Consider the following 23487-nt stretch of genomic DNA (forward strand, 5'->3'; position numbering starts at 1 on the left):
TTTTGTGGCAGGGCCCGTCCCTCCCAGCGCCTGTCTGTGCTCTGCAGCATCTAGGAAAGGATTAGTGCAAGCCAAGCATGCAGGCTTTGGTGAACACAGCCGAGTTTGGTTTCAACATCTAATTCAATTTGTTCTGCCGAGATTGAAATATGAAATGGTTGCCAGTCAAACGTTCAAAGGACGGCGAAGGGAGAGTGAGCGCCTGCTGAAATTTGAATTTTAATGAAAATGACTTTAACCCTTTGGTACACCTTGCAGAAATGAAACGCGCTCCCCTCCCATGAAAAAGCCCCTCTGGTTCTCTTTGCTGAGCTTCACTAATAATATGTGATCCTTTTTTTCGGTAATATTAATAATAACAGATTAATAGAATCCTGGCTTAATAATAAATTTGTTCTCCCACCTTGCCCCAGCCGCTGAAATAGGCACCTTCCCCTAGCTGACTTTTCCAAACCCTATGCTAGACAAGCCAGGCCCCCCTGTTGGATGCCCTCATAACACCTAAGCGCCTCCCTGGCCCCTGTCACAGCTGTAAATGGTTGTCTGTGTCGTGGTTTCGTGTCTGTCGTCCCTCCTGGGGTTGTCAGCCCCAGGAGGGCAGGGTCCATGCCTGTTCCGTGTGCACTGCATCTCCTGTGCCTCTCGGGTAGGAAGTGCTTGGTAAGTATGTGATGAAGGAACGAACGCCAACTTTGTCCTCCCAGCAGCTGTGGGAGGTAAGTTTACGAGATTGTACAGAAGTGGAGCCTCCAAAGGGCAGGCGACATTCCCAGGTGACACGGCACAAGGGGCTGCCCCCGGGACTCACACCCAGCTCCAGGTAGCGGGAAGCCCTAGTTCCAACCCGCCTCGAGCTCTCCTGCCCCGGGCAGTGGGGCAGCACGTGCTTGCAGGAGAGCCTGGCCCCACTCGGGGCCTTAATGCACACCCTCCTCTGCTCACCCCTGCGCCGCGGGCTGCGCTGCTGACCCATTTTACAGATGAGGAGCTTGAGGCTCAGGAAGGAAGGCCGGCGTGTGCCGGAACTCAAAATCTAACCTTAGGGCGGCTTGAATGAAAGGCATCCAGTCATTTTTCCCCTGATGAGTTTCTTCCTGCTCAGCACCTACTTACCATGAACTCCTAACATGCTGTTTGATTTTGTTTTTAATACCATTGCATGCCGTCAATCCCCAGTGCACGGGCGCATGTTGGGGCTCAGTGGGACTGTGGAGGGCACCAAGGTAGAGCGTGGGGGTGATGGGGTACCCCCGAGACCCCCAGAGGATGGTCACCTCCCGAAGGCAGAGCCCGTGGCCTCATCCCCGGGGGCTCCTGTTGCAGAGCCCAAGGAGAGGTCTGAACCTGAAACACCTGGGCGCGTGCATCCCAAGATGTTTGCTCAGGCTGCTGTGCACCAGGCCCAGCCGTGGGTGCTGGGAGGGACACTCCCGGGTCCCCAGGAGCTGACAGTGGAATATGGGGAGACAGCAAGCAGATATTTTCTCCTCTGGTGCTCCTGAGGCTGCTTTCTGTACGGGGTGTCCGGAGGGACCGAGGGAGGACTCCCCAAGGAGGTGGCGTGAGAGCAGAGCGGGAAGGAAGGGACGGCGGGGCAGTGGGACTGGGAAGACCACTGCGCAGGCTCAGCTGGGCTGCCGAGCCCCGGGGGGACCCGGGGAGGAGGGCAGGGCCCCTGCGGTAATCCAGGGGAGGCGTGGCGGCTTCAACCAGCGGAGGAGCTGACAGGCGGCCGGGTCCCAGATGGTTTGAAGGTGGAGCCCAGGGGACAGACTAGAGGTCTGGCTGTGGGCTGTGCGGCGCCATGGTTTGGGCCCTTAGCCCAGGGAAGATGGAAGTCAGCATGTGCTGAGACAGGCCACGTGCAGGAGCTGGCCCAGGGGGGAAACCAGGTGTTGGGTTTTTAACGCGTTCAGTTGGAGAGAGCCATCGGGTGGAGATGGAGAGCTTCCCGGAGGATGCGTGTCTCCAGGAGAGAGGGCTGGACCAAAGGTGGAACAGGAAATCATCTATTTTTCTTTAGGAAATCTAAGAAGCAGCGTGGAGGCTCACAGCCCCGTGCAGGCAGAGCTGGGATGTCCTCGCTCAAAGCTCACCAGTTCCCAGTTCATTATGAAGCCACTTTTAGGCGGTTCCAAACTCTCTTGACCACAGGACCCCTTTTTCCAAGCAAAAGTCTTAGAAAAACCAAGAACCCCAATGTAGAAAACAGAGAGAGTAGAACCGCTCTATTCAAAGTCAGGGTGTAAGGCCCCCCACATGTTCATCCTCCCCATCAGGAGTTGGTTGGAAAACCACTGATGTAAACATGTCTCATGAAGCATGGAGTGCAGGCTTCTGTGGTACACGAGATGATTTTAGGCAGCCCGTAAACTTTATTTTTTTTTAATTTTTAACATGGGTTTATTTTCACATGTATGTTACAATTGGAAATAGACAGCTAGCTCATCAAGCCAACGGTTTTGCCAAGCCCTAAGGAGGAGGTAAAAAAATAGTGAATTTGTATAAAGAAAATTATTAAGAACATGAATGTGATACAAAGAAGTGGTAAAGGGGGCTTCCCTGGTGGCGCAGTGGTTGAGAGTCCGCCTGCCGATGCAGGGGACATGGGTTCGTGCCCCGGTCTGGGAAGATCCCACATGCCGTGGAGTGGCTGGGCCCATGAGCTATGGACACTGAGCCTGCGCGTCCAGAGCCTGTGCTCCGCAACGGGAGAGGCCACAACAGTGAGAGGCCCACGAACTGCAAAAAAAAAAAAAAAAAAGAAGAAGTGGTAAAGGGAATTCCCTGGCTGTCCAGTGGTTAGGACCCCATGCTTTCACTGCCAAGGGCCTGAGTTCAATCCCTGGTCAGGGAACTAAGATCCTGCAAGCCACACAGCTTGGCCAAAAAAAAAAGTGGTAAAGAAGGGACATGAGTGATCTAAACTAGGGGTTGGTAGGCTGCGGGCCTGTGGACCAGGTCCAGCTGCTGCCTGTTTGTAAAAATAAAGTTTTATTGGCACACAGCCATGCCCATTGGTTTACAGATGGTCTAGGCTGCCCTCCTGCTGCAGCAGCAGAGCTGAGTAGTTGAAACAGAGACTGTATGGCCTGCAGAGCCCAAAATATTTACTGTCTGGCCCTTAACATCAAGTTTGCCAATCCCTGATCTAAAGCAAGCCCCTCTAATCTTACAGCTCAGAAAGCCAGAGCCAGAGAGGGCGGGTGGCTTCCCCAAGGTCACACTGTGGCACTGCTCCCCATTCTGTGCCCTTCCCATCCTGCCACCTCTGCCCAGACCCAGCCAGGCTCCCTGGGCCAGAATCCCAGCTCTGCCACTTACCGGCAGCGTGACCTTGAGCTTGCTCCCCGACCTCTCTGTGCCTCGGTGTCCTCATCTGTGGACTGAGAACAATGGCCATACGACTCCTGGAGTTGTGAGGATCAAGTGAGTACAGTATGGTCCCTGCCATGCAGCAAGCACTGTACAAGCGTTCGCCGTAGTTACCCCATTCCCCAGCATAAGGCATGCCCCCCGGGCCCCAGCAGGCTCTCGCCATCACCCACCACCCAGCACAATCCCTGAGCCCAGGGCCTTCTGTCTCAGCAGCAAACTAAGAGGGGCCCTGCAATCTAATTAGAGCATTGCCAGAAGCCAGGGCTGTGTCCCCTCCAGCTTCTTTAATAGACCCCACTTCCCCTTAATTGCAGCTTTCATGAAAACGATCCACTGGGGCTGCAGTGCCCCATCCTTGGGCTCAGGCCAACAGCAAACATTTCTCTGTAGTCGTGCAGATTTCTGGATGGCAGCTGCTCCTGCCTTCCCTAGGAACTGTCTGGAGCCCTCCCTTCTCCTGGACCCCCAAAACAGATTCCAGGCGATCATATCACCGCCATCTTGCATGTCTGTGTGTCGCCCCATGGTTTACAAGGCGCTCTCGCAGGGTTGAGTCTCGGCTGCGACCAGGCAGAGGCTGTCGCGCTCATTGCCCAGGGGAGGAAACTGAGGCTTGAGGAGTGCAGTGAGCCTCGCACGGCTAATACTCCAGGAAGATGCTGGAACAAGGCAGGCCCCCTTGCCTCCAGGCATCTTCACTGGCCACCTCCCCACAAAGTTTTGGCTGCTTGGGAGAAGGAGGGATGCTTGAGGCGTGGTGGGCCACATAAGACATAGCCTAAAACTAAAACACTGGTTGCTTTAATGATTCTCAAACTGTATTTCCCAGCGGAGCTGGGATGTGGGTCCAGAGCCCTTAAGCCCCTCCCCCTCCAGTATTTCTATTCTTGGGTTCAGTTGCCCAGCCCTCATAGAATAAGCATCTCACCGCAACAGTTTTGAGCTGGGAGATCTTTTGTAGACTCTGAAATGCTAGCCAGCTTCTTTACCTGGTGCTCAACCAAAGAACAGCAGCCAGCTAGAGATACAGCCAACTGTGGTGGCCTTGCAGACAGACGGTGTATTAGAGTGTGTTTCCCCTGCTGTGACCCAAAAATCAGGGTTTCAAGAAGATGGAGGCTGACTTCTCTCACGTGACATTGGGAAGGTGAGCACGCTCGCTCTGACAGGGCACTGCATAGTGGCAGGGACCCGGCTGCCTCTGAATCACATGGCCAGGAGGGCTCTCTCTCTGTGCAGGACCCGGCCAGCAGGAGGACACAGCCTGGGCCACCTCATGTCACTTCTTCCCACATCTCTTTGGCCAGGACAGAGTCACATGGTCAAACCTGCCTTCAAGGAACACTGGGAAATAGTCTCTCTCCTGGGTGGCCGTCGGCCCATTAAGACATGGAGGTCCTGGTGCTGCAGGAAGCAGGAGAGGTAGTGTGGGAATGGCTAGCAGCATCTGCCATGGATGCAGCCAGGCTGCTGCCCGGCGTCTTCATGGGGCATTGTCAAGATCAATTTCACTGTCCCTGATTTTCACCTTTTGAGCTGACTTTAGAACTCAACCCCACATGAGCACCATTCAAAGATCCAAAAATATGATGCTTCCATGGATTCTTTTTTTTAATTTTTATTGGAGTATAGTTGCTTTACAATCTTGTGTTAGTTTCTACTGTACAGCAAAGTGAATCAGCTATACGTATACGTATATGCCCTCTTTTTTGGATTCCCTTCCCATTTAGGTCACAGCATTGAGTAGAGTTCCCTATGCTATACAGTAGGTTCTCATTATCTGTTTTATACATGGTATCAATAGTATATGTATGTCAATCCCAATCTCCCAATTCATCCCACCCTCCCCCTTTCCCCCTTGGTATCCATACGTTTGTTCTCTATGTCTGTGTCTCTATTTCTGCTTTGTAAATAAGATCGTCTATACCAATTTTTTCAGATTCCACATATATGCGTTAATGTACAATGTTTGTTTTTCTGACTTACTTCACTCTGTATGACAGTCTCTAGGTCCATCCACGTCTCTACAAACGACCCAATTTCGTTCCTTTTTGTGGCTCAGTAATATTCCATTGCACACACATACCACATCTTTCCATGGATCCTTATTGCAAGAATTTGGATAACAGGTTTAAGGCCCAAGCGCTAGGTGTCAATGAAAAACCCCAGAGAAGCGTGTGGCTTTTGTTGCTTACACACAGCTTACACGCGAAGACAGGTTTGCTTACTGCCCCGTTGGCCAAAGCAAGTCACGTGGCGGAGCTCAAAGTCAGCAAGGGAGGGGTCTAGCAAAATGCATGAACGTGGTGGTGGAGGAGGTGAAAATCGGGCCGTGAGTGCAGTCAGGATCCCACACACGACTTAGCGTACCCTGCACCCATCCCTTCCCTTGGGGACCATCTTAGTGCCAGCGCCCATGTGTGGCCTGGATGACTGGGACACCTCGTCTCCCACTTTCCCCCACCGTTTCCCACCTGCTCATCCTTCATGTCTCGACACCATTGGCTCTGAGCAGTCCCCCCCTGGCCACCCAAGACTCGGGTGCCCTCCCTCTGAGCTTCTCAGGGTTGTCACTGCCACGGTGCTTCCTCATGGCGCAGAGTGTGTGTGCTCTATCCCCAAAGGAAGCCTTCGAGGGCTTGTCCACAAATGAGGGGGGCTCCCACTAAGCATTTGCTGGAACCCAGGTCACCCCTAGTCCGACCTCTGGAGAAGCAGGCCATCCAGAGACTCTTTACTGCCAAACCCGGGAACGTTCTAGCCAGGCAGGTGAGCCCAGCCTCCGAGATGAATCCTCTCTCTTCTGGAGCGTTCACGCTGCCAAGGGACCCAGAGGGTGCTCATCAAGCCCCCGGGTGTCACTGGACCAGCGAGTTAATATCCTCCTGCTGGAAGTTTCTGTGCTCTTTGCCCTCTGATCGTCACAGTCACGTGGGCCCCAGAGCTGCTCAGGGGTCACTGACAGATTCCCTCCAGCCGGGCAGCCTCAACCCCAATCCTCCTCGAGGAAGGAGAGCCGGCCCCTCCCCACAGTGCCCTGAGCACCCAGTACATGGGACATGGTTCCCATCCCCGCCCCACCCCCTTTTTAAATAAGCCCTCGGGTTTCAAAACAAAAAACAAAAAGAAACCCATTCCTTCTGGTTCCCAAGACTCAGTCCGTTCCAACCTTGTTTTCTTTGGGAAACGTTTGAATTTCGAAATCGGAGTTTGGATTTAGCCTCATTTCTCTGCATACTGACCCCTCTCCAATCCCTAGGCCTCCCTGCCCTGGCTTTCGAAGCTGGGAATCAGGGCTGGGCGCACCGCCCATCTCGTTTTGCAGGGCTGGGCTTGTGAAGCAGCCCTTCCTTGTTCCTGCTCGGAGAGGCCAGCCTTGAACTTCCAAGTGTCTGGAAAGCAGTCCGTTTCCACATCTCTCTTCTGTTCAGCTGGGTATCTGATCTGCGAAGAAGTATACAGACAGATCTATGCTTTCAGCCCCCACTCAGCAAAGCAGTTTTTCAGAATGGAGAGGGGTTTGCATGTTCTCTGAGCTGATCGTCAGTATTTACTTTCGCGGCATCTTGCCTACAGCAAAAGCCCCCGGACCCTCACGACACGGTACTTGCCAGAAACCCAAGCCCTTGGGGGTGAGAGGTTAAGTTCCTCCCTTTAACCCTGAAGCACAGGCTTGAGAATCACACCAGCCTTGGTTCTGCTTCCCAGGTTCCTGAATCTCTGCGTCTGCTCCCTCTGCAGAGAATATACACTGTCCCTCCCAGGGGGTTTCAAGCCCAGGGGAGTTGTGGGCTGAGCCACAGCCCAGGGCCTCATCCGGGGGAAGCACTTTACCATGCATCCCATCAAGTTTTACTGAACGCTACCCTGTGCCAGGCACCAGATGGTGAGCCAGGGGTACAAGACTAGGTCCCCATGGAACTCAACCCCAAACACCGGAAACAAGATTGCAGACCGGGATGCCCCTGAGGCGTGTGTGCGCGTGGGCATAGTGCGGTGCAGCAGGAGAATAATGCTGGGGGGCCTGGCTCAGATGGGGGTGCTGGGGAGGCACCTCTCAGAAGTGATGTCCCAGCTGCAGGGGGAGGGGGTAGCTAGGCGGAGAGGAAGAGGAGGTCCGGGTGGGAGGAACGGCCGTGCAAAGGTGGAGCAGTGAGAAGTGGGGGGGCTGGCTGCTGGCCTCCCTCCGCCCCAGCCCCCAGCCCCTCCTCCCTGCCACCATCCGGACTGGAAAACCCTGCTGCCACCTCCCAGTCCCGGCCACTGCTGGGCATGGACAGCCGTCAGCCGGGGACCGCTGCTGTGTGCCGGGGCCACTCAGGTCCCCACGTCCTCAGAGCAGCCACCTCCCCAAGGCAGAGTCACGTGACAGCTGACTGAGGTTTCAGATGTATCCACTCATGAATATCAATCAGGCCTGGTAATTCACAGTAAGTGGGCTCCAGATTGACTAATAAGCAAGGCTTTCACCCCAAACCAGGACCGGGGAAGGAGAGTGGCAATGGCGTGCGGCGGTGGGCAGGTGTGGGCACGATGTGGCCGGAATTGGGAAACCTGAAGGCAGGGCTGCAGATGGCAAGGTGGCCCATGGCCACTCGCTCTCACAAGGGGCTGCCAGACAGCTTGGGGAGCAGGGGTCCCCTCACAGCAGCCAGCACCCTCGGGGGAGCTGGGGGCAGGCTCTGGGCCCGGGACACAGAGCACATGGAAGGGGCTGGGAGAGGGGGTGCAGCCTCTCAGGGATGCTGGCACCCACCCTGGGTCTGGCTGGTATTGAGGGTTTGGGACCCCAAACCCGGCCCCTCTGAGGGAGAAGAGGTTAACCTCTCCCTCAGGGATCTCCTGACCGCAGTTACGGGGTCCAGCCAGAGACCCCAGGAGAGACCAGTTGCCTGGGGCAGACCATCCCAGGAGGACCAAGCCCCTCGTCACCAAGTGAGGCCGAGCTGGTCCTGGCCTGGGAGTTGCAAGCACTTCCCGTGGGTGACAAGCTCACTAACCCTCCCCGCAGCCTGAGGTCAGGGAATCGGAATCATGCACAGCTGGGTGGGAAAAGCCAGACTGCTGGGTAGAAATCCCGGCTCCACTGCTTACGACAAGCTCTGTGACCTCAGGACCAAGTGGCCCAGCTTTCTGTGCCTCGGTCTCCTCTTCTGTAAAATGGGGATGACAGGAACGCCCACCTCAGAGGATTCAGTGAGCGGGCCTGGGTGGGTGATCACCCCACTGTGTGACTCAGGTTAGACACTGCACCTCTCGGAGCCAGGGCTCCATCCATAGGCTGAAAGAGACATAAAGCCCCTGGCACACTGTGGGCCTTGGGGGAGGGTCCTTCCTTCCTTCTCTTGGCCTCCCCCATTGTGGGCTTGGTTCATCCACCATCCTAAGTGACCGTAATCACCACTGCTCTAACCAACCACGGATTAATTTACTTAATCCTTCACCTCCCCGCGAGATGGGCACCATTATCACCATCCTCACCTCCACTGAGGAAGCAGAAACTCAGAGAGGTTAGGTGCTTTGCCCAAGACCACACAGCTCCAGGGTCAGCCAGGGTAGGAAGCAGGTGGCCAACTCTGGGCTGTGTTCTTCACCTCCAGGCTGCGTCCCCACTACTCCCCACCCCGTCCTGACCCTCCGTGTCTGCCTCTGCCTGGAAACACAGCCCCACCCATTTGAGAAAGCCTGGCAAGGCTCTGAACCACCCTTTCTGCCCGTTCCTGTGAGCTGGAAGCTTCCCTCCAGCCGGGCTGCTAGCAGCCAGAGCCTGTCCCTTTTCCTCTCGCATCTGGAGGAGTGTTTGGACTCTTAACCAGAGCTCGCGGGGCGTCTGCAGAGATTACATCCTACTGCATCCTTGACTTTCCTGGTGTGGTGCCAACTTGGTGCCACAGTCCCTAATGATTAGGACGAAACCCAGTCCGAGAAGCAGCATCCACCCTCCCACCCCGTCCTCCCTGTGGGTGTGGGAGCAGCATCAGTGTTCAGAAGCCCAGCGAGGACCCGTGCTATGTCTCCAAAGGCAGTCCCATTCTGTCAAGGATGGAGGTCAACCCAGAGTAAGGACTTGAGTAATCGGGGCCCACATTAGAAGACCCTGAGCCCTCCAGGCACACCTGTGACAGAGTCTCAGGGCTGGGGTCTGAGTCCTAATGACTCAGCCATCTTTCTCTGAGAGCTAAGTTCTGGCCCTGGGCATTCAGTGATAAAATGAAGTCCAGTGATCCATGACTGAAGACTCACCACAGCCCTGCAACCCACGGGCACTGCTCTTTCCCCCCATTTTCAGTTGGGGAAACTGAGGCTTGAGGCTATTCCGGGGACATCCCCAGAGTCTCCCAGCTCCGGACAGGCTGGGGTGTTCCTGCTGGGTCTCCCTGACGTTCATCCCCAAGCCCCAGACCGCCAGCCGAGGCCTTTGAGAGAGAGTGCGTGCGTTGATTCATTCATCAGAATGTTGACCGGCACCTTCCCTGGGCCAGGTCCCGGGGTCCATGGGGAAGAGGGCAGACATAGCCCCTGCCCCTCGGGGCCCGCAGGCTGGGCAGGAACAGACGGCTCAGGCTGTGGTAGCCTGAGACTGCTGAGATGGGGGGGACGCTCCAAGGGCACTGGGGAGGTTCCCAGCTCCGATGAGACATGCATGTCTGTGTGTCCTTTGTGCAAAGGACAGGGAAGCCATGCACATGCAGCTCTGGGTTGTCCGGAGCTTAGCCTCGGCTTCAGAAGGCTATGCGACCAGCGCAAACCACCACCTCTTTTGCCCAGACAGCAGCCAGGACACGCATTCAGTGTCCTCCAGTCCCCTCCCCACTACACTGGCTCTTTCTCTGATTCAGGGCAACAAACAGGTAGTTTAAAAACCACAGCCTCTGTGACCCAGGGAGGCAAAGAGGTCGGCTGCCTTCATCACAAACAAAGCCTGGGTCCATCCTCGAAGTGCCTGTAATATAATGTCAGGCAGAGAGAAGGGCTGGAAATCGGAGCACGGAGATGGCATTGGAAGTGGGGGCGGGGGGACACCTTCACATGGGCTCAGGGACGGTCCCACTGATGAGGGGACAGTCATCTACCATCCCTGGGTCCTCGTGAGGATCAGCTGAGCCAAAGCTCACCAGGGGCCTCAGCTTAGCGCCTGGCATGCAGTAAGTGCTCAATAAATGGCAGCTCCGTGGGGGTGATCAGTGTTGTTTGCCTTACAGTTCTCCGTCCCACTGATTCTTAAGCAGATGCCGGGTCAGCTCCAAACTCCCCAGTAGAAACTACAAAGATGGATGATATTAACGAGGTGCCGTGGGGAATAGTTGAGCCAACTTGCTGCTGCTGCTAATTTTCATCTGCATCTCAAGTGGGCTTCCGGGCCTCCGAGCTGCAGGGGAGCCTGGCGTGGATTTGGTGGGTGCCGCAGGCACCTGCCTCCTGGTCCAGGGGTTTCCAGTTATCCCTGCTCCATGGAGTGGTGAGGGTTGGCCATCGGAGCTCAGGAAGCCCAGCCCACTGCCTCCCATGAAACACTGGGTAGTTTCTCATTTTCCCCTTGAGCAGTTTCACAGCCCAGTTAAACCTGCAGCAAAGGCTCGCTGGGATGGAGACCCAGGCCCAGGAAAGGAGGTGGGTGAGGGGAATAAATACACCCTGCATGGCGCCCTGCCCCTGCCAACAACAAATGAGAAATAACCAGGAAGAGCTCAAGGGAGAAAGTGATTTACAGATCCCAGCCTGGGCCCCTCCCTGGACCCAGTATGAGCCAAATACATAAATATCCCCAGCATGTAGATTCCACTTTGGACATTTATTTTGCAAACCAGGCTGCAGGCTATACAAAGACACCCTGTTTCAGCTCTTTTAAAGTAGAGGTTTGCCCCCTGGCTTATACCCCTAAAGTGTGGTTCAGCCGCAGAATTCTTTTGCTAATTGGGATACTCTTTAAGCGGCCAGCCAGAGTCTGACCATCTTTCGTTTATCAGGGCTGTGTTGGAGTTGGAAGTGCTTCTGTTGAGAACCTCCCCTGAGCCAGATTCTTACGAATAATGCCTGTCTGTACTGTGTGAGTGGGGCTCGTGTGCCCATTGTACAGATGCGGAAACAGAGGTCCAGAGAGATGGAGTACCTTCTCCAGGGTTACACAGCTCAGAAACAGCAGAGTCAGCCTTCAGGGCCCAGGATCTGTCTGGTTCCAAAGCCAGGACTTTTTCCAAAAATAGCCTGATGGGCAGGGGCAGTGAAGGAGACAGGGGTCGCTCTGCACTCATCATCTCGTAAAGGGTCTCCTTTTCAGGCTGATCTGGGGTCCAGGCAGTTCCAGGCCAGCCGCCATCCTGATAGCATCATTTTACCTTCCGGCTCACTGTTCCCCTTTGTAGCTCGCTTTCAATCAGTGTGAGCAGCTGAAATGAGAGCCCCCAGCAAGTGTCGGCCCAGGTCCACAGGCAGGCCGGACACCATATATGGGCATCTCCAGGTGCTTTCCCTCTCCTTAGGACCCAAATCAGATTTGAGCAGGGACTGTCCAGGCTGGGCTGCACCGAGCCCAGCTTCGTGGGGCCTCAAAGCATCCAAGGCTTCGGGGGCCCAGCCCCGCCGTATCCCTGCCTACCTTCGTCCCAGTCTCCAGCCTTGTGATAATTCTCGGAACAGAATCGTCCAGCTCGGGCCTCGGGGCTTGGCCTTGCAGGCCCTCTGGTGAGCATCCCTCGTTTCCTCCAAGAGGCCTTTCCTTCCATCACCGTATAAAGTAGGGTCCCCCGACACGCTCTAATCCTCCTGACTCTGTTTCATTTCCTTCCTAGCACTTAACAGCCTCTGATATGCTCTCTGTTGATTTGTTTATTATCCGTTCCTCCTCCCCATCAACTAGAATGTTCCCTGGGGGCAGGTGTGTCCTCTTGGTCACTACCCAGTCCTCAGAGCCCAGCACAGCTCCCGGGACAAAGGCGGGCAGATACTGAGCGAAGGAATCGGTTTGGCAGGTACAGAGTCCTTCAGTAAGGACGGCCCTGCCAGGCGAGTCTCCGCCCCACTTCACAGATGAGAAGACTAGGTCCCGGGGCCTGTCCAGGTGCAGAGAGTCGCCGTTTCAACCTTCAGTGGTGGCCGGCCACAGGACACTTTCCCCTCCATGAAGGAGGGATGTCCAACTCTTGGCAAGCTGCTGCTGCTTTCTGAAAGTGACAAAGGGGAATAAAATCAGTCAAGAAGTTGGAAAGTTGGGTCGGCCAATGTGGCTCTGAGCCCCGGGCGGGGCTGCAGCTGCCGTCTGCACCGGAGCTGGAGCGCCGCGGGGTCTTGGGGTTTGCTGGCAGACGGCGGCTGAAGGCTCGCGCCTCGACTTAGTTAGAATGCAGCCGTTAGATCGCTCCCTCCTCTCTGATGGCAGCGAATGATTGACACTTACAAATTACCCAGCCGAAAGTGTCGAGTCTTTGACCCCTGAGTAACATCTTTGGCAAGCCTGAGATTTGCCAGCATTTTGTCATCTAATTACTACAAATCCCTTGAAAATTCACTGGCTGGTGAATTTTTAATGCGGGGCAATTTCAACGTGATGCATTGCCCAGATGGGTTCTTGCGTTTCTCACCTCTCTCTCTCTCTCTCTTTCCCTCTCTCTCGGTCTTTCCTCTTCTCTCTCTCTCTCTCTCTCTCTCTCTCTCTCTCTCTCTCTCTCGTGCTCACGCTCCATCCCTCTTTGCTTAACTTTAATAATCTCACAAACTTCTGAATGAGCTTGTAGCAAGACCCCAGCCTGAGTCTGGGCAGAGCTGCTGGAGGATGTGCTGTCCGCCCATCTGATCATGTCTGTGCTCTGTTCTTTGGAAATGGGCACAAGACTGATCATCAGAAGAACACTTCATCCTTTGCCTCCCAGCCAGCCTGTGCGTCTCTGCCTTCTCCCCCTCAATGTCCCCAACTAGCACAAAAGACTACGCTGCACAAATAAACCAGCCTCCCTTATGACACGCCGTGCAAGTGGTTACTTTCCCCGCGCAAAGGGGTTGGTGACTGCAGGGTCGGTTACGTTCACACTAAATCCTTGGGCAAAGCAAGTATTTCAGCACATTATTTTATTTCATTTTTTCCCCTCGTTCTTTAGATCCTCGGAGGATGGCACTCACTGAGGCAGGGTAGAGATGCTGCCTTTACAGAGCAGAGGAGAGAGTGTACCTTCCACTCTGGGTACCTGGACAGCCTCCTGCCTCCCCCGACCCCGAGGGGAAGCCCTCCTTTCTCCATCCAAGCACCATACTGACCCGCCCGTGCTGCAGAAGGAACTTGGAACTTCAGCCCCCAGGATGCCAGCACTTAGGGCTTGCTCCCCACAGGAGCAAAACTGTCCTCAAACCACGAGTGAGAAATGGCCCGTGAATGGGAAGTCCAGCTCCGTTCTCCCTCGGAGAGAGAGAACGCCCTCCCGTTCCTGCTCAGTTTTTAACTATTTCTTATTCTTTGTTTTTTCTTCACCTTTTCTCTGCATATCAGATTCTTATTCTTAATACAAAAACAAGAGGCCTTTTAAACTTCATCCCCAGAACAGCCCTCGGTGTTAGGTTTTCCAAGTTGACAACACGGAGGGTGAAGACCGCGGTCGCATCTGTGTTCTGGCTGTTGACCTTGTGGAGATAAGTCCCTTCCAGCCACCCACCCGCTCTCCTTCCCCCTATTCAGGGAAATGAGGTTTCGCTTTTCAGCCCCATTTCTGGTTACATGTGTACACGGCTGATAAAATATTCCACTTCACCCCTTCTCCCCATGGGACCTGCCGTCTTACGGGAAGAGGGTTTGTATGACAGCGACCGCGACAGCCCGTGTGTCGCCTGGAAACCGCAGTTGGGGCGGGGAGGCAACTCTCTCCCTGCAGCTCCTCTTTATTCAGATTCCCTCTTCTGGCTCTGAGAATGGCCGTCGCTGGAGAAAACAAGCCCTAAGCCTCCTCCATGGTCTCCGGACAAGGCCCAGACGGTCACCCTGCCGTCCTTGAAAGGGGAGACATTTTGCCCAAGTCCCACCCGTTTGCGGCCACCTTCCCAGACACGCAGAGCGGTCGGCTCTGCCCAGCTGTGGCTGCTCAGGGCTTCAGTTCCCCTTCCCTGAACACCCTCGGACGTTGGGTCCAGAGCAGAATCCGGGTGGCAACAGGTCCCGAAGAAGCAAACTTGGCTGGACGGAGGGGACCCAGCAACCGGAGAAGGGGCTGGGCATTGTGCACGGGGACGGGGATGTCACGGCCAGCGGAGGTCGTCCAGCAAGGAAGGAGATGAAGAATGGTCTGGGAGTCCTCCCCAGAGGGCTCTGGATGGGATGTGACACCGCATTGAAGACACTGTTCCCTGCTCTTCCCTCCGCTCGCCGGCTTCTCTCACATCTCCCTTCACCTGTAACTCATGTTCTCAAATCCAGAACATTCCAGAGGCCAAAGCGGGGGCTGAGGGAGACATCCCCAAGCTTGTTTCTAACCTCCTTTTTCAAAAAGCATCAGCTCCCTTTGCTCTGTGTACACGGGAGTGGGGACTTTGCACCCAGCGTTCTGAAAGCTGCCCCCGCAGGTCTGTCTGCAGAGCTCCTGGAGGCTGGATGCTGAGGGCAGTGCCACAGATCCTGTGCAAAAAAAGAGCTTCGAATAGGGTGTGGGGTTACTGGAGGGGCGGAGTCTTCCAAAAGATTGGAAGAAGCTGGGGTTCCAATAAGAACACAACCAGCATTGAATAAGCACCCACTCGGCGCCAGGCACCAGGGTGGCAAAGATGAGAGACGTGGTCTTGGCATCGACGGGCTGAAGTTTAGTGGGGAAGACCTTTGCATGCAGATTATCTCTTAGAAGGGGAGCATCACGGTGGGAGGTTGCCAGAGTGAAGGCAGGGCAGCTACAGTGGCCTTCATGGGCGAGGAACCACACGTGCCTTGAGACCCCTCTAAGGGGGGGCTTGGCAATTTTCAGACAAGTCTTTTTCAAACAAAGGTGCCCACTTGCATTTTGTGTGAAATACAGCCCAGTGCCTCCATGCCGTGGTTCGATTAGCACAAACTAGCAACACTGGGACCACATAAAAAGAAACGCATTGGGTCTTAAAAATAAGAGAGCACTGCAAATGATTAATTCTGTTAATCTGCCCACTGATGCGGCCCATCGTCCCCTTTGTGGTCCTCAAGACAGGAATGAAGCAAAAAGGCTGATGGGAAGTATGAGGGTGTCTTTATTATGCCTCAAAATTCCTCTACATTTTTCTTCTTGTTTTGTTTTATTTTGGAGTCTGTGTGTGGACGTGGATGTGTTTGCGTACACACATTTTACTCCTAACAAAACTGCCGTTATTTAAAGGTCTGGTTTTATTTGAACCGTAGTCTCCACTTGACAGGATCTGCCAACAGTTCTGAGACTATCGACTTTTTTTCCCTCCTTTTCACTTACTCATTCAACAAATATTTCTTGGGAGCCTGGCACTGTGGTTTGCATAGTGACATACTGCTAGGACAGAAAGTTCCGATTCCCTAAGTCTCATGGGGAAACAGATGATAAAGGCAAATTATACAAATACACGTATAATTTCACGTAGGGATAAGGGCTAGTGTAAGGGCCGACTTTGGTCTGGGAAGGCCACTCCGAGGAAGTGACATTTAAGCCAAGGCTTGAAGATTGAAAAGAAACCACCCATGCATGACGGAAATGGAGGTGGGATGAGCAGTATGCTGGGCAGAGAGACCAGTGAGTCCAAAGAAGCAGGGGCACCTTTCTTTGAGTACAGAAAGTTGGCCAGCATTCCTGGAACATAGTGGATGATGTCAAGAATGGACTCGAGAGATATTTAGAGGCAACCGCCAAGGACACGCCATTTATTCAAACAGGAAAGACATAAATGTTCCAACAGTGAAGCGTGGGAGGTGGGGTAGAAACAGGATGCAGCAGATGCAGTGGGATAAACGGTTGTTTCCAATCTCCTTCACCTGTGCTGCCCACCACTTGCTTTCCCAACTCCCCCTGGCAGCTAGAGGTGTCTAAGAGACAGTTCTAAGCAATCAGACCTAAGCAGAAATCTGCTAGAAGCTTTGCAGGAAAGCTTTTGTTTTCTGGATAAAGAGTGAAACTGCAGCACCTGTCTTTTTGCCTTTAACTTGGATGTGATGCTTGGCACTGCAGCAGCCATTTTGCAACCTTGAGGGAAAGGCCAAGAGAATCACAAAGACAGGCAAGCCATTTAATCCACACTTCTCTCTAGATTTTTTCATTATATGAGAAGAATCACCCCCATTCATTTAAGATATAGTTAGTTGGATTTTCTGTTATGTGTTGTCAAAAGCATCCCTGGGCTGGTACATGCAGTAAGGAATTGGGGCTGAAGAGAAGTGAATAACAATACGGGTGAGTCTGAGTTCAAAAGCAGCAGCCTTGAGATTCTAACATGGAGCACCAGGTGTGGAAGAGCCCTGTTTGATGGTAAAATGAACCTACTGTTTCCTTGAGTATCTCTACCTCAAATCCCATATTTATTGTGAAGGGCTAAGGGGAAATGAATCAAGATTGACACAGATCCTTTTTTTTTAAACAAGTGATCCTTATTTTAGCCAAAAGCAAGTTTGGTAGACAGACGTCACCATTTGAGAAAGACTGCTTTCTGGGGTTTAATTCATGTGTTCATTGAACTTTGATGGAGAAAGAGCCAAAGGTGATAAAGAGTGAGCAAGAGTGAGAGAAAGAAGATTTTTCTGCACAAGCCCTGGAGAGGCCCTCGTGCTAGTCCCTGGGTTTCTGGGTTTGAGGTACATTGTGACAATAAATGTTGTGTGGAGCAAGAAAGAAAAATTATGAGAATGTGCAGATTCTTTACACGATGTTAGAAGAAGAAAAAAACCCAACATTTATTCAGGGTTTTGTGTTCTCTCAAGAGACCCACATAAATCTTTGTTAAGAAAGGTATGCATTGAAATAGAAATCATACAGTAGCCACAAACTTCAGATTTCCTAGAGTTGAGGCCTCAGAAATGCAACGGTTGAAAACACAGATGACACAGATGGGATGAATGTGGAGCCCTGGTTCCTAGAATCTGGCATCAGGGCCATCCTGAGTCTACTCCCTTAATCAGGTCCCAGCTGAGGTCAAGGGCCAACTGGACCAAGAGAAGCCATCATGCCTCAGGGGAAGGAGCCAATGCTGCAGCTCAGATGCTGAACTCACAGTTCTCTGCCTAAGCTTGGGGCACGTTGACATTCAATCAACAAGCACGTATTGAAGACCTACGATGTCCATACTGTCTTGGGTGCTGAAATTATCTGGGTGCAAAGGATTAGGAACGTAAAAGGTGGATGTCAAGGTAGCTGCCAGAACTGAGAATCAAGAACATCGTAACGGCCACGTTCTCTGCTAGGAAGTGTAATTTTAGCTGCCTCTCAAGCAGGATGTGATCATTCTATGCCTGAAGTGGCATGAATGCTGAAAATCATTTTAAGATACAGCAGTTTGGAGGAAGTATCCCAGGGCCTTGGTGTTATTGAAAATACAAAGATTTCAGGGAAGAAGCTAGGAGACGTGCAGAAAACCCACGTTCCTTGGACTCAGTTCTGTTTTCTGCCCTGCACTGCTGCAGCTCTGTCTTTTCTCCTGTTGCAGGGATGTGGCCACATCGTATTCTAACTTCCTCTTCTGAGCACAAATGAACTGTTGGTTCACGAACATGTACCATCAAAAATTAGATTTGAGGGTGTAAGGTGAAGGAAGAAAGGAATAAAATACCATTTAACTCAGGACATAGACACAAAAACATCTGTATAAGAATGCTCAGAGCAGCTTTGATTGCAGTAGCTAAAGACTGGAAACAACCCAAATGTCAATCAACAGTACAATGGGTAAATAAATTGTGGCATGTTCACACAACTGAATACTTGTCAGCAATGAAGAAGAAACAAATGATGTACCCAACAGCACAGATAGTGTTTCACTGAGTGAAAGAGCCCAGACACAAAACGGCTGTTACTCCATTGGTCCAGAGTTCAAGGAGAGGCCAAACTAACGGCTACTGATAGAAATCAGAACAGTGGCTCCCCTGGGGAGCGGGCGAGTGATGGAGGGGCTCGAGGGGGGCTGCCACGGGCTGGAGATGTTCTATATCTTGATCTGGGTGGTGGTTCCGTGGGTGTTTACCTAGGTAAAAATTCATGGAAATGTGCATTTTAAGTTATATGTGCATTTTAATTTTTTTAGAAAAGGAAGACTATAGATTCACATGTGTGTCATCCAATTATAAAGCCTGTTATGTGATTCATCCTGCCCCTGCCTACCTATTAGGATTCCCTGGGGAGTTTCTTAAAAACACATGCCTTGACCCCACCCCCAGGGATCCTGAAATAACTCATCTGGGGCACTGGTGATGTTTCAAATCTCCCCAGGTAATGTTGATGAGAAACCAGGGTTGAGAACTGCTGCTCTGGTGAGCCAATCCACAGCCACACATGGAGCTTCCAACCTGGCCCCGGGACTTCCGTCTCAAGAACAGCCCTAGCCTCCCTCCGTCCAGATGTTTTCCATCTGTTCCAAGAGATAAGATTTCAGAAATGATTGAAAGTTGGGATTGTCTCTAGTTCCAAAAAATCTCAAACAAGACGTTGGCACAGGCCTCATGGAAGAAAAGGCTTTGTGGGAAAGATGGATCTCAAGTTAGATGGGTCAAACAAAAGCAGATGGAGAGTGGAAGGATAAGCATTCCAGAGTGGAATGGCATGAACGGGAGGCACAGAGGCAGACCAGCCTCAGTGTGAAGAGCGCTACCCAGCTCTCAGGGCCTAGTCCAGCTGGGAATCCTCTCCCTAGCCTCTCCTCTGCCTTCTCCTACCCTCCCATGACCTCTGTACCTCCCTCGACTCACCTGCCTGCAGGGTGACTGTCCATTTTGCAAGCCTAGCTCCTTCTTAAACCACAATCTCCCCCAAATACCATGATGGACATATCCACTTTTGAACCACACACTTTCTGACCCAATTTCTTGGACAGAGAGGGAGAGCGGGATAAAGTTTCCAACAGGGAGCTGGGAAGTCAGGCTGAAAATGGTGTCAAATAGATCTGACCCAAAATCGCTCAGCTTGTAAGTGGTAGAAATTAACTCAGGATCAGATGCCGGACACCATCCGTTTGCCCAGATCTACTCTCCTCTGTTCTCCACCTGCTGTGTGCGTGGGAGGCTGGCATCAGTGGACCCCCTTTCGGGCTCCCAGGTGTGTGTGGCCAGCAGGAGGCCCTGGAAGAAGATGAGAGGCAGAAGGGGAAAGAGATTGGGGTACAGATTCGCCAGCCCCCCTGCTGTGGGGTCACCATGACTGTCCCCCTCTGCCGGGGGCCACAGCTCCTGACCCACACTTCTGTCCATCAGCTACAGCAAGGTTTATCAGCCTTTGTTTTTTATCATCCTTCTCAGGAGACTTATTAGACATTTTTTCCCCCTAATCACTTCCCCTCCTCCCCCACGAGACTGTAATACCACAGATACACTGTAGGTCTGTTTCTATGTGCTGTGTGTGTGTTTGTGCTTAGTAAATCGAGTAAGATTTCTCCATAAGAAGAGCAATAATAATACCCCCATAGAGTCCCAGAGCTCCATGTACATAATTTGAAAACTGAAATAATAGATAATGTTTATGGAACACATCCTAAATGCATGGCACTGTTCTAAGCACATGACATTTATTGATTCATTAAAATTTCCCTGCCATGTACAACCCATAACTGTGCCCATTTTACAGATGAGCAAACAAATTCAGAGAGGTTAGGTAACTTACCTAAGGCCACACAGTAAGTGGCAGTGCTAGGTGAAGAACTCAGGGAGTTCTCTGCATGTGTGTGTGCATGTATCTGTGTGTCTGTGTGTCTGTGTGTGTCTGTGTCTGTGTACATTCTTATAATCGTGATGTTTGAATGGAAGAGTCTGGAAAGGGCACTAAACCATAGGCAGTGGTTACTTACAGGACTGAGAAAACAGATGGACCTTTACTTGTAATGCTTGAAATTTTCAATCAACAAACAAATAGAGATTTTGAAAAACAAAGTCAATAATACTTTTCTTGCTGACCCGTGAGCAGGCCCTGAGTATGTGACCTTGTGTGTGCCTATGCATGTGTGTGTGTTGGGGTGGGGAGAAAAACTTCCAGAAAGCCACAAGCTGGGGGGAAAGTTGCCCGGGTCCCCGGAACCATTACACTGGATTGCTAGGTGATGCCGTGGTGCTCACAGGTGACCAAGGGCCATGCTGTGTCCCTCTGACTTCCTCAAGGTCTGTACCCACATGGGGGGTGGGCACTGGGGTGCCCCCAGAAAAATATGCACCTGCCTCAAGCCACTGGAACTTACTGGAGCCATGGGCCTCACCCTCCGGGGTGCTCACAATCACCCTGCGAGTGTGAACACCCCCCTAAGTCCCCCAGAGTTCACAAGGCAGGAAATTCTCATTTTCACCCAGGAGACAGCCTGTCTGTCGGTTAGCTAGGAGCCTCCTTCTATTTTTTTTTTCCTGAATGATAATTTCCCCCCTTTTTTTGTAGCTAAAAATCACCCAGGCTTGTCCAGACGAGAGGGCAGAAAATTATGCAGTGAAAGAGAAGGGAAGATAATTTCTCTGGGTCACAGGCATTCTCACTTGTCATCCGTCTGCAGGAGAAGAAGTGGAGGGTGGGGGAACCAGCCGGGATGCGAGGCCAGGGGATGAAAATGAAGGCTGGTCCAAATCCATCACTGTCCTCCTCAGCGCTCCCTCGGGGGATGAGCCGGGGGAGGGTGCAAGGGAGGGACGGGGGCTTTGGGCTCTGATCAAGGGGTCGGGAAGAGGAGGAAGGCTGCAGTGGGTAGGAGGGAGGGTAGCCTTGCTGTCCAAGCTGGACGGGCCCCCCCTTCCCCTCCTCAGGCCTCAGTTTCCCCATCGAGAAAAGAGGGATAAGAACTCCCTCCTCCACTCACCACCTGCATCCCTCACCCACACCGGAGATAACAGATGGAACATTCTGGAGAATCTGGACCATAAAAACACAAGATATGGGAGGTAACAGCATTGATGTCCACCAAAGGCAGATGAAGCCTGCAGGCTGGGGGTGCGAGGGAGTGGGTTCAAATCCCAGCGCTGTCCCAAGGAGGGCTTGGGCAAATCGCACCCCTGCTGAGCCTCAGTTGCCTCATCTGTCAAGTGGGGATAAGAACACGAGCCATCTCATACGGTTATTGAGAGGATGAAGTGAGACTTATATATAATGTGTCTGGCATATTGTAATCTCTCAATCATAATAACAACAGAAACGATAGAAAATTACAAGGGAACCACAAACAGTTGCCCGCATTAACAAGGGGTAATGGGTCTCAATTTCTCATGCATTTAAAAAAAAAATGTCTCAGAAGCTTTTAAAGAGAAATACAGAATCTACAGCCAGACAGACTGGTTTTCGTTTTAGCTCTACTGCCCACCGTGTGGCCCTGGGCAAGTCACTTTACTTCCATGGGCCTCAGTTTCCCCATCTGCAAAGAGCAGGTTGTGATACCTCTCAGGGTCACTGGGAAGATTAGAAATACTCAGTGGGACGTGCCTAGTATAATCACGACCACGGGTCTACAAAAGTGCTGGCTGGCCATCATTTTACTTCATTTCCTCTCCTCCCGCTCCTCACTTCCCTCCTCCTCTCCCCCCCACCTCCTCTTTGATTTAAAAAAATCAAAACCCCCCTACTCTGACTTCTTTTCAAATCTTCAAGGTTATCATGTTCCTCCTGTCTCAGGGTTTTGGCGTCTGCTGATCCCCCTCCCTAAAATGCTCTTCCATGCCCTCTTCACCTAATCAATGCCTCCTCATCCTTCAGACCTCAGCGCAGATGTCAGAAAACCTTTCTGGACAGCCTGCGTCTCCTGCCCTGATATTCTCCCTCGTAGCATGTAGAGTTTGTGATTTAGTATCATCACCTCCTCCACTGGGTGGTAAACCCCATGTTCATTTGTTGATTCATTCATACTATAGATATTGATTGAGGACCTACCATATGCCAGATTGAAATGGTTGGGAGGACCAGGAAGCAGGAAAAAGCTAGATTCTTACAAGGAAATAAGTGCAAGAAGGCAAACATGGCTGGATCGAAGTGAGGGAGGGAAGGAAAGAGCAGGAAGAGATGAGGTGCAGGGGGAGGTTGGATTTAATACAAAAGGCAAGGAGACGTTGTATCAGTCAGCTACTGCTGTAATAATGCTGCCAAACAAATTACCCCAACATTCAGTGGCTTGAAACATTAAGCATTAAGTATTGCTTCAAGAGTCTATGGGTCACCGTTCTGGCTTTTTCTGGGCTCTCTCATGCCTCTGTGGTCTGTGGTGGGTGCTGATGGTGGCTGGCCTCTCTTACATGTTTGAGGCTCAGCTGAGCTAGAATGGCTTCTGCTGGGAGAACTTGGCTCTCCCCCATATAGTCAGTAGCAGGTTAGCCTAGGCTCAGTCTCCAGGTGGAGGCAGGGCTACGAGAGAGAGCTGAAGCTGCAAGGTCTCTTGAGGTCTAGGCTTGGAGCTGGTGTAGTATAACTTCTGCAGTAATCTCTTGGCCAAACCAAGCGTGGAAGCCAGTTTGGTCCACCATTTCTCTATCCCTGCAATAGCACAGTGCCAGGCATAGGTGAGGATCTCAGTCAATATTTGTGGGAGGGACGGACAGGTGGAGGGATGACGGATGGATGCTCTTGGCCTTTGGCTGGGTCAGAATTAATGATGGGGGTGGGGTATGGTGGTAAAATCCCTCAGCATGGACAATTAGGAGCCCCAGCTCCCCCTCCCCAGGGCTGCAAAGAGGAGAGGCGACTGCGTTCTTCCTCCCCAAGTTTAATTAAGTGATCTGCCTCCATGGGGCTAATCCTGTTATCGCTGCCCAGAGCTGACCACAGGGGCGGTGTAAAATGTCAGCTGTCTGGAGGGCCTGGTGGGACGCTGAAAGCCACTGGAATTTGGGGACAGGCAGGGGGTGGAGTGGAAGCCAGAGCCCCCACCAGGGCAGAACGTCCACTTTCCAGACACACACAAAGGGGCTAAGCTCACTTTCAATCCCATCCCAGGAGGAGGCTCAGAGGAGGAGGAGGGAGTTAGCTAAGAAGCTTCTGACTTGGGTGGACTTTGCTG

General features: G+C 52.4%; 1 protein-coding gene across 1 annotated transcript in view; it reads left to right on the plus strand.

Annotated features, from left to right (window-relative positions):
* The window catches only part of RBM19 (RNA binding motif protein 19), a 140319-nt gene extending 126428 nt beyond the window's left edge, over window positions 1–13891 (plus strand). Inside the window, exon 24 of the mRNA XM_060118998.1 lies at window positions 13470–13891. Within this exon, the coding sequence (XP_059974981.1) occupies window positions 13470–13504 (35 nt within the window). The 3' untranslated portion in view covers window positions 13505–13891. The remainder of the gene's footprint in view (window positions 1–13469) is intronic.
* The last annotated feature ends 9596 nt before the right edge of the window (window positions 13892–23487 follow it).

The sequence above is a fragment of the Mesoplodon densirostris genome, chromosome 15 (genome assembly GCF_025265405.1).
Source record: "Mesoplodon densirostris isolate mMesDen1 chromosome 15, mMesDen1 primary haplotype, whole genome shotgun sequence".
Classification (NCBI taxonomy): Eukaryota; Metazoa; Chordata; class Mammalia; order Artiodactyla; family Ziphiidae; genus Mesoplodon; species Mesoplodon densirostris.